The sequence below is a fragment of the Glossina fuscipes genome, unplaced genomic scaffold (genome assembly GCF_014805625.2).
Source record: "Glossina fuscipes isolate IAEA_lab_2018 unplaced genomic scaffold, Yale_Gfus_2 61, whole genome shotgun sequence".
In the NCBI taxonomy this organism is placed as follows: Eukaryota; Metazoa; Arthropoda; class Insecta; order Diptera; family Glossinidae; genus Glossina; species Glossina fuscipes.
Window position 1 is genome coordinate 6192772 of NW_023998433.1, and position 12002 is coordinate 6204773.

General features: G+C 30.8%; 1 protein-coding gene across 3 annotated transcripts in view; it reads right to left on the reverse strand.

The window, feature by feature from the left end:
- LOC119637979 (homeobox protein araucan-like) overlaps positions 1 to 10556 on the reverse strand; it is a 39012-nt gene extending 28456 nt beyond the window's left edge. The window contains exons 1-2 of one of the 3 annotated variants that reach the window (XM_038034474.1): positions 6479 to 6588; positions 5539 to 5894 (exon numbers count right to left, since the gene is read on the reverse strand). In XM_038034474.1, coding sequence (XP_037890402.1) covers positions 5539 to 5592 — 54 coding nt within the window. In that variant the 5' untranslated portion in view covers positions 5593 to 5894; positions 6479 to 6588. Of the gene's footprint in view, positions 1 to 5538; positions 6589 to 10505 lie in introns of those variants that run through there. The other 2 variants (XM_038034476.1, XM_038034473.1) reach the window with 2 other exon arrangements.
- Between the last annotated feature and the right edge of the window lie 1446 nt (positions 10557 to 12002).

Here is a 12002-nt window from a genome sequence, read left to right on the forward strand (position 1 = left end):
CAGAATAGACGAACCATTACGGACAGTATTAACTTTAGACATCCATGGCATCCCCATTTAGAGGACAGGGCAGCTGAGCATGGTGTATGACGGTTTTGTTCCAATCTTCATTCAGTTGGCCATAACTAAGTCAAAATATTTGCAGCTCTAACCTAGAATATCATATCCTCCCCTGTGTTGTCAGCAGACATTACTTCTTCCGATTAACATGGGTTTCAATAGAGAACCTATTGTTTGTTCGAACTGTGCTTCTTATAGCCGCATCCCAATTACGGCTTCTTTTATTGATAGCCTCAAAAAACAAATAACTCCTCATATTGAAGAATTTTCGAAACCTACATCTGACGTGATCAAAATTTAGAAAGCTTAATTTCCTTGCTAAAGATTAAAAAATACACCCATATGATCCACATTCGGTCCAGTTGGTATTCATGTCAAATTGCTGCTGTGGGTTTGGAATTCTTATTCGTAATGGGGATAAAAAAATAGACTCATGTGGCACAAATTTGATCCAAATTATTTCCAGCAATATACATAATTTATACAATCTCTTATTATACCCATCAATGAAGGATGAGGGGTACATTCATTTTGTCAAAACGTTTGCAACGCCTAGAAGGAAGCATCACAGACTCTACAAAGTATATATATTCTTGATCAGCATCAAATTCTAAATCGATTTAAGCATATCTGTCTGTCTCTCGTCAGTATAAATAATGCAAATAATAGTTTGGCGTTACATCGAAAACAAAAACTTGTTCCCTTCCCTTTTTTCTGTATATATGATAAACTTTTTGTTTTCACATTTCAACTTATAAAATTTTATATGTTAAAATCCTTTTTATATCTTAAACTGGGCTCATTATCACCGCAATAGTGAAACAGTTACCACTACATGGCGAATGTGTTCTGGATTCGAGCGTAGTTGCTTTTTTCAGTTATATTTGCAAGGATATGTGTAACTTTCTATTGTTCCAGTGTGGCAATATTTGGATGGTGTCTCTTTTTTCATTTCTTCATAAACTTTTATTAATTTTCAATTAATAATTGTTTAAATTGATCACGTGACATCCCTCGTAAATGGGTGTTGAAATGCAAAATTGGTAACATGATTTTTGCTTTAATGTATTATAATTGAGCATAAAAATGAAAACATATATGTCGGCGAAGGATACAATTTATGACTATTTTGATGATTAAGTAGCATGGCTATCGATAATCAATTCGCCATTATCAATAATGATTTGCTTTGCAAAGCTGACATGTTCATGAATAGATCGATTCCTTATAATAAGTGAATCGCTTTTAATTCGTATGAAAGTCAAACGCTAATGGTTTAGCGGAATGAACACTTTTTACGCAATTTTCATTTCTTGTATGCGCTACATTTTATGGCACTTTGCTGCCCGTTTCATGAATTTCCGTCGGAAATAGCCAAGGGATAAAAGCAAAATCTTAAAAATTAGTATTTTTGTTTACAAAGATCAAATAAAATATATTCACATTTATATCTGCACCACATATTTTAATTTTTTTTTTAACTAATAGCTATAAACAAAATTGGATAAGAATTTGGTTTTCAATTTCACGTAAATGTGATTGATATTGGGTAACGCTCGAAACGTGAAAAAGCCAACAGCCTGACCTAACCTAAGTGCAATAATCTGAAAATATTTTCCTTTTAAAATCTAAAATTCCTTATCTATAAAGAGAGCTCTTTCATTATTAAATTTTTAAAGTTTCCTTTTTTACTTTATATTAATAGATAAATCCTATAATAATGGAAGAAAATAATTTAAAAAATCTTTGTGTAGTTATATCCAGCTAGTTAGTTAGTTACTTAAATGACGTTTTCGTTAAATTTAAACTAAGCTACGCAGCTATATATACTTTTTTTGAATTGCTTGCAAGGCTTCAGAACAAAAAAAAAAAACCCTTTCCTTCTTTCTGGTTAAGCAATAACATTCCATCAACACATGCAAATTATACAACTTGTGTCCTTTTACCCCTCACCCTTACAAGAATCCTCTGGAGTAATTATAATAAAATCATTTTTAAGTTTTAAACGTAAACTTGCATATAAAGGCATGAAATACAACGATTTGCTTATAAGTCTCTTGTATATTATATTCAGTAGCCGAGTTTTGTATTGAAGACACAAAATACGTTGATAGTTTTATTGTTGTTGTTTTGTAGTTGTTGCCGTTATATTATGGATAGACTATTCCACACAAATGTAATATGGAGCGTTTGACCATTACAGCACATATTTCAATATTTAAATATACATACTCACTTATATATATATATATAGATATATATTTACTGCCACGGCATATATGTATCCGTATAGGTATAAGCATGTACGTACGTGCATACATACGTATGCATGTATGTGTGTGTGTATACCTTTAAATACATATCCTATCCAACCATCTACACAAGTATGTAAGTAATGCTTTTTATAATCTTAAAATCATTTTCTTGACCATAATTTCGAGCTTTACCCGTAATGCTTACCTGTTATATTATCAGACCTATTTTTTCTAAATTAGAAGAGTTATTAGAAAATTTAAAAGAATTCATGCTTTCTAAATTTTATGCGTTCAAAAAAACAATTTATCGAAAATATCTGTAATATATTTGAAATATTAATTTTTATATTTAAATGCTCATGTGTAAAGCTAATAATTGTACAAGTTGAATAAAAGTTAAAAAGCAAAATTTTTTCTGCTGACGTCCACATATAGGGACTTTCATATCTCTATTCGATACATATAAAAAAAACCTTCTTTGCTAGCTTTGCCTTAGCCATTATCTTTTACAATATATTAAAGCTGTTTGCTATTGCATAAGGAATTTATCTAATGAACACTGAATCTATGCAGTTACTTATTAAAGCACGTCTTAATATTAAATGAAAAGCACTTGAACTTGTAGCTTCCAATTGTTGTTAAAGCAAAGTTAAGTTACTAGATAATATATAATGGGTTAATTTCATAAAGAAACGATTTTCAATTTTCACATGCTGTAGGTCCTTTTGCATTTATCATTGATTTGCAATAATTAAAAAAATATACACACGCACACGAACATTTTTTCTTAATTATTGGCCTTAAAAGCCAAAAAAGCGAAAAACATTGGGTTTTCGATGTCCTACATAATGAAGCCCACGATTTGCAAATAAGTAAGGAGGACTATGTGAATACTGTTTTCCATGCTGATCCCAAATCATGTATATGCATACGATATAAACGACACGATATTTCTTTGGGTTGACCGGGGGCTTACATAAACCTAGACTGTCATCCTAATATGGCTGTAGAGGAAAACAGATTTTATCCAATATATCTCTTGGCTTTTCTTGTTTATCTACCTGTCTATCCTGCCGCTACGACATACATGACGCTTAACGGTGTCATTTGCTATCACTTTTCTGTGATGAAGAACTTTTTTGTTTCTATTTTTATTCTTTTCATTTCTTTCGTTTTGAAGAAAAAAAAAAAAGAAAGCACGTGCCATGAAAAGAATCATATTGGATCAACTTATCATTGTAAGCTTTTGTCATTACATATGTTTACATACTGATATTAATAAATAGCGTCACCAAGATGTAATATGCGTCGTATAGCAAGAGTTCATTACAAATTTGTAAAATAATGTTCCGATAATAATTTGTATAAAAAACGAACTCTAGCAAATATAGAAATTTCCATAATCTCGAGAAAAATGTATTTACTGAAAGATTTTTTATATAATTTTAAAATAAAAAAAATTTAATATTTAAAATAAAAAAAAACCCCGGAGTTTGTTGAATTACTCTTTCGAATTCTAAAAGCAAAGACTTGCAGAAAGACATGCGAATGTATTGGATGCACTTTACCCTTTAAAAAGCAAGGCTTTAAAAAAAATATCCTTGCTTTACATTGTTTTGTAAAAAGCACAAAATCAAGTTAAGATATATTTTAAAAATGTTGCGTTCGCTGAAACTGTCATCTTTTCTCCGTTGAGTTGAAACATTGAAAAAATTCCACACTTTGTTGATGTTCAGAAATTACTTGATTCTTGCTTTCTTTCTTTCTTCCCTCTCTACCTGCGATGATATGGATTAATAAAATAATTAATACATTAATATAATAATTACATAATCCAAATATCGTTAGTAAGGAATTGAACAGCAAACTGAAACCTTAAGCCAAATTTCATGAACAAGATCATCTAATGGATACGTTAGGGGAAAAGATCCCTTGTAGTGCTTTTTGTTCTTCTACCATTCTCTTTCTTTCTTTTCTGTTAATATATAAAATGAATGACGAATAATTTTAAGCCTTTATTAAATAGTCTTTCAAATTTCTCCTCTATTGCGTTATGAAAAGTTGACGGAGCGTCATATATACACTTATAATCATCTATAGTAAGAGGACACTCAACTACCTACGAAATTTTGACTTTCATTAAGGTTAAAAAATGCTAACTTTTTTTAGAATTTTTTACTATTGATTGTTTCCAGCAGTATTCCCTTTGAAACCACGCACCTTTACACATTAAACATTTACATATAAACAAAATAGACTTTTTTCATACTCGACCCTTCACATAGACGACATGGAAAGCAATGTTTTGACAATTTTTGTATTCGTTCCGTTTGCAAATCATCATTCTGAACTACCTTGCAGCATATATGAAGTCATATAAATAACAGAGAGATCTTATAACGATGGTTGACATTTCGAAAAAAATTGAAAGCTATTTCCACTGCTTCTAAATCTAAGCTTTTACGTTCGATAAACGATGATGTTCGCACTTCATTTAAGTGAGAACTATACGCTTCTAAAAAGCGATTTCAAACTCCGTTAGGCCTTTACACATTCTAGTTTCTTTTTGTAGACTCTTTTCTAGGCGAATTGCGGCAAGTTTCGTATCAAATTAACACTAAATTCGGTGGTATTAGTAAAATGAAAAAGTATGCAAAATTTTTTGTAAATGAATTAACAATCTTGACTCCCAACAAGGGCAAGTGTCATCCTGACGATTAGCAACAATATCTAGCAAATTATTCATATACGTATAGTACATATATAGTACGATTTTAGTCTCCAATCTTTTGAAAAAACGTTGCGGGATCATTGCAAACATTTCCTCCACATTTTCTGCAGTTGTTTAAGATAAGTCTCATCGACTTTATAGTCTTTAACTACTTTTAATTCAGCTAATAACTGTGAATACACTCTAATCATTCACCTAAGGTCTGACTTTATTCCAATTGGCGATGGAAGACACTCGTAAAAAACAGACGAGCGGATATAGTGATATCAGAATATCAGGAAATCTTCTTCTAACAGAAGTATACATGACATCAGTAATCTTTGGACTTTTTAAAGTGTAACGCATCAGTCTATTTTAGAGCATTCTTTAACGTATGGGCCCAAAAAATACACTTTCACACAGAAGTCTCCAAGTAATACTGATAATTCTTTATAAAAAAAATAATATTAATTACCAGTACTTCTCCCTATATGCTTGTAGCTTCGAACATACCTGATTAGCCGACGGATAAGTTGAACCATATCCAAACTGTGCATAAGCAGCCATACTTCACAAGTTGTATTAACAAAACAAGAAATAGTTTTTCTTTTTCCTTTTTTCGTTCCTTTTTTTTCTTGTCTTTTTTTTTTTGTTTTTTCTTTTCTTCCAAATGCTGTTCTTGTCAACAATGAATATTCAAATTAACACCGTAAAGCCAAAAATATTTTACGAGCTTTTTTTCCCAAGCGGTTAAATGTACATGTGTGCGAATATGCGTTGTTTTTTTCGCTTACATATTTCAAGTTTTGCTTTGTTTTCTTTTGTTCTCCTTTGTTTGTTTTTTTAACACTCTTACGTTTACAAAAATCCTACAAGGATGTTGTTGATGATAAAACGACAATGCTGATATTGTTGCTGTTGCTATCAATGCTTTAAGCAGCCCGTATATAGACTGTGAGAATACATACATATAAGCAAGTGTTTATGACAACATATATAAGTACTCTTTAGCAGATCATAGAAACAAAATAAAAAAAAGCGAATGAAGAAGGTGGTTTTGTTAGTAAATATACGCACACATATGTATACACACATACACACACGGAGAGACAAACACATACATATGTACACGCACACAGTCAACGGAAAAAAAGGAAACAGAAAAAACTAAAACGACAATTGTTAACGTTTCCGTGTTGTTTGTGTAACACAGTCAACAATGGCATAGTAATACTAAAACAACAACAATATCAACAATAACAGCAAAAATAATAGTAACAATAGCAACAACGACGACAATGACAATCATTTGAAACATTGATAATAACAAATTGTCAAGCATTTGTGTTAACAGCACAGCGGCAGACAGCGGGAAATTGTTAAAAACATGCTGAATATATGACAATAGTGATATCTATCTGTCTCTTCCTCTGTCTGCCTGGGTCTCATTTACTTATTCCTTCAGGGTTCTTTTGCGTACTTCTTCTTATTAATGTTTTAAGTAATTTCATGATGTTTTTCTTTGATAAAAATTAAAATATATTTAATTAAGTAAATTTTTGTTAAACTAAATTCTTATTTATTAACTTTTTTTTTTTTTGTGTAACTGATGAGAAGCAAATTGAATTTTAAAAATTTTCTTAATATTTAATTTTTGTTGTTCCGCTTTTGTTAATTACACTACTGAACATGATTCGTTCTTAGGGAAATTCTCTCATAAATTTTGTGTTAATATTTAAACAAGGGAAAAAAAGTTCTCAATTTCACCGATGCGCACTTATTCACGTTCGAGCACAAACTATTTGTGTTTGTGATATTTAACATTTTGTTGGAATTTTGTTATTAGTGTTTCTTTTTGTTTTTGTTTCTTTTTTCTCTATATATATATATATATATATATATATATACATCTTAATATATTGTGTTCATATATTTTGCTTTTTTGTCGTAATAAACTTGAATGAGTAAAACACTTAACTAAAAACTCAAACAAACCAACCAAATACCATACACAAGAATAGCAACGTCGCTGTGGTCAGATACCTTTTGAGTAGGTATTCGTGAAAGAGACGGCTTCAGTTGCACACAGAAAACAAAAATGTTACTAAAATACCGAAGAAGGAGGAGTGCTGTAAACTTTCATATACAATTACTCACTCACTTCATACGAAAAGTAACGATTTACCTCTACTCGTTACAAAAGTTAGAAGAAAGTATTGCATTGATTGTACACAAGCATATCAGAATATCGTAGTAATCACGCAAAATTTGCAAAACATTTTTAACGTAAAATTTCTTGTTCTTAAAATTTGCTCGCTTTAAAACGAGCAACGAATTTCTAAAGCAAGCACTTGTAAATTAATGCCTTCCCCTGTTTTTACGGTCTTCCAGTGGAATGTATATTATGGCGTTTGTTTTGGTTTTTTTCTCTTTTTTTTTTTTTTTGTTTTTACGTATCATATACACCTCACATCTCGTAATAAATTGTTTTTCTTTTTGATTGTGTTTCCTTCCACGTGGGATTTTGAAAACCTGAAGAAAACTTTTCTTTTTTTCTTAATCTATTTATTTAGGTGTGGCTACCTTTCGTAATTTTCTTTACATGACACGCCTTGTCTTCTTTCGTTTTTACAAAGTTAATGTTAGATATGTAGTTTCATCACGTAAATAAAATGAAAATTTATCATTTTCTATGTTTAGTTGGGATCTTACATTTTTGACTGATTTTTAATTGAATTGATGCGAATATTTATCATTATTTTAATAATAATTTTATATTCATCTTAATGCAAATACTCGACACGCATCACCGACTCAAAGCAGTACAAAACATCTGTGATTGTTGGAATTTTATTAACTATGGGCGTGCCAACTGATTACATTGATATATTAAAAGGCTCTAGAAAATGTTTTCGTTTCCATCCTGGATTCAGCATAATTCTTATATCGTAAGTTGAATCTTTCTGCCTATTGTAACCATATCCTTCCCAATCCATCCTCAATCAAAACATGTGGACAGATTTAATTTCTCTATTTTAAGTAGACAAAGAGTATATATACATATATAGGTTCTAGGGAGCTACGAGGCGAACTTTCGGACAGAAAGGTCTAGCATTCTTTTGCTTTTACTTCATTCCAAATTTTTTAAAGAGGACACAGGCGTTTAAATGTTCTCACGGTCTTAAGCTAACAAATAAATACGGATACGCGAACTTCGGACATGTCGACCTGGAATGCATTCAATCACTAAAAAATCATCAAATCAAATTAAAAACAGGTAAAGTTATCATATATTACTTGTTTGCAACTAACAGACCGAAAACTTTTCCGAGTAAATATGATACTAGGATGTAGTATATTCATTTGCGTTTACATTGAAATCGGAATTGAAACCGCTGGGCACAGCACTGAGTAAGTTAAGTATCTATTTTTTCCCACCTTTGACAAAATAAGCTGAAAACAACATTGTAATTCTATCAAATTCAAGAATAATAGTATAATAAAAGTCAATGTAAACTTATATACTCAACCACTGACGATCATTTTACGTAAAGCTTGCATGATGGATGCAACAGCAATACAAATGAATACTTTTTCCCTGCCAGAAATACTATTTGAAATACGCATCCATCACAGTGATTAGATTATGAGGAAAATTTTTGTCGCTGGATTTTGAGAAGCACGTAGCAAAAAATTTTTAAATATCCTTAAAAAAAGCATCTGCTCCCGTACCTGTCACGGAACATTATTGCATCGTTTGAACGACTGCGTCAAAATCAAGAAACATGTTCAGCAAAGAAACATATCTCTTCCACGAGAACGGTAAAAATACTCACAATATAAGTTAATAATAGAATCAGAGGAAATTTACATGAAAAACAAACTTCTGAGCTTTAGCCGTTAGCGAGCGACAATAATAACGTAAATTACATCTCTACTAAGGCAAGAAATATTATCGGTGATAATATTGGAGAAAGTATTTTTTTCAGATTGAAAAAAGCGACCAGACAATGGAGAACTTGAGTGAGATTCGAAGAGCACATCCGTTGAGTATCTATCGACTCATTGCAAATGGTAAATATTAAGCGAAAGATTTCTAAATGCTAGTAACTTTATCGTTTTCAAAGGAGCTTAAAGGAAGTTTTAGAGAAAATGTTCGGAGCTTCAAGACATATAGGACATTGTATTTATTTATCTCTTGGCAAAGGCAACGATCGATCGTTCAGAATAATTTTTCCATATTTTCTGTAATACGGTTTAAGCAGACAGGCGGTGGGCCATCGTAGTCTTTCTTTAAGTTAAGACTGGTTTGCAATCATTTATAAAACGAAATATTTGTGAAAATTTCGACTCCGTCTATAAACGATGAAACAAAACGAAAATCGAAAAAATTACGGTTTTGTTATTCTATGCAATATTTTGATGTCTTAAATAGCTCTAAAAATAACAAGAGCAAGAGAAACCAAGCATACAAAAGGCAGCTGTTGCACAAGTAGCAACCAATTTACATATATTAAATTAATCTAAAAACTTTTTAAGCAAGATTTTACACATGTTTTGGATACCAAATGCCACCATAATTAATAATTTTCCTTAATTAACCAACACCAACAAATAATTGGGTTAATTTCTACGACCTGGAAAAATACCAGAATGGTTTTCTAACTTACTTTAGCTGTGAGAAATAATTTTCCGAGTTCATCGATTTTGATTATTGAGAAGAAAAATGTTTTAAAATGCATCTCAAAAATCAGTTAAGTGTGCCTTAAAAACTTTTTTGTTTCCTTTCTGTTAATTATACAAGTGGAGAGAATCGAGGAAACCAATCAAAGAGAAAAAGTAAAAACGACAGCTCATCACACTAAATTAAATCAAAACTTGTTATACACATTAGAATCGATACTACTGTACCGACAAGTGCTTTAGGTTACCTAATATATCAAAGGCAATGAAGCGGTTTGTCCCACTGTTCTATTTTCTAATTAACTTGGAGAATATTCCCCTTAACAATTTTGTGTTAAACTGAACTTATTATTGATTTTTCCTAATGGCAATAATTGCTTTCACTTTATAATAATACTTCAAATATTGAGCTACAAGACGCACATCTTTCCTTCATATCGTATCAGCGTCATCGCGTAATTGGAACACTGCTTGTGAATTCGTAAATATTATACGAAATTGTCCACAGATTCTATAAAATTCTGTGGGCTATGATTTCATTCACCCACACGTAAACGAAAAATTTTTTAGTTCTCCAAGTTTTAAGTTTAGTTAGTAAATAGCGACTAGAAAGCAAAAAAAATGCTTAAAGTTGTGGCGTCTTATTTGTATAAGTTAAGAAAATTTCCGTACGAAAATAACATCTTGTTTTATCACACAATTCAGACCCAATGTAGCAATATAACTAATGACAACATATATTATTTGTATGGAGATAACAATATTGTTCAGTTTTTCAGTAAATTTATAACCTTTACCAGTGACCCCATCGGAAATATATCAATTTCCAGTGCTATGTTTTCGTTTCGATCCGATTAGTAATTGTTCTAACTTTACGAACTACGGCGCATGTTTAATTTCTGTAAATAAACGAAAAGACCGATTTTAGTTACTTTCTCTAAATTAATGAAACCGCCGTGAAATCGGAAAGAGGAAAACAATGAAATTATGAATCTTTGACGACTTTGAATATAACATATAATTTGGATTTCAATGTTTGGTTATTACTTACTGCTCTTTAATAGAAAGGACGTATTTTTAAATACGGGGTGTCTATGAATGACTAATAATTCCAATAAGAAAGTACGTTACACGCTCCTTTATGTCAATATATATGCGTATGTATAACGAAAATTCTTCTGCTCTTTCAGGTGACATGAAATATCACTTAAGCAAACGGCAATACCAAGGGCGAATATATGAAAGACTGAATGAATGAATTTAATGGTAAGTACTCGCACGTATAAAATGAATCTTTCTCATTGCTTTAAATAAATTTTCTATATATATTTTTTTTTTTTGATAATGTTTGACATTTAAAACATTATCTACAGAAAGACGGGGTAAAGTATATTTTGGTTGTAGACAACAATTTGCTATGCATTTAACGTTTAAATAATATTTTAAACCTTAAGAAAATGCAATTTCAATACTCTTTCACTCTGGTCAAAATCTCATTAATGCAACGTAATACATACTCTATATATACACCACATGCGTCATGGTAAAGCACAATCATCCCTAAACAAATTCCTTAAGGTATCCTCCATCTGAATTATATACTTATATAAATACCGATATATGTGCATGCGTAAATGCATCTAAATAACATTTAATATATAAGAAATATACGAAAACAATGGAAAAGACATCATTTCTTATTTCAAATTGAAAATTGTACGAAAAGGGGCAAAGAGGATATAGAAATAAATATACTGCTTTAAAAAAGTATGATATTAAAGAAGCACCTTATATTGATAGAGACGGCTGTTTACCATTTAAATATATATATTTATATATAATGTGAGTATATAATGAACTCAAAGATATATAAGTTTTTTTTGGCACTTGACAACATGTGTAGCATTTCCCAACATAAACTAAAGCAGCAGTAAGAGCATCAGCCAAATGCGTCATGTACGCATTTAAATTGAATTCAAGCACACAAAGACATATAAATGCATACAAAACTTTAACACTTACGTGTATATGCACGTACACTGAAAGCGGAACTAAGCAAAAAAAGAAAGAGAAAAAGAAAATCGGCTTGTCCGAGAAGAACATATTTTACGCATTGATTTGTATAATATATTCTATAACACATAAAATTAAAGGTTTAACTGCTCTTCTTTTGTTTTTTTTTTCTTTCTCTGTAAAGAGAGAAAACAAAACGAACGACGTGTTTCATCTTAAATATCATCTTATAAGTGAAAAAAAAAAAAAAAAAACAAAAAAAGGGAAGAAAAGAAAAAGAA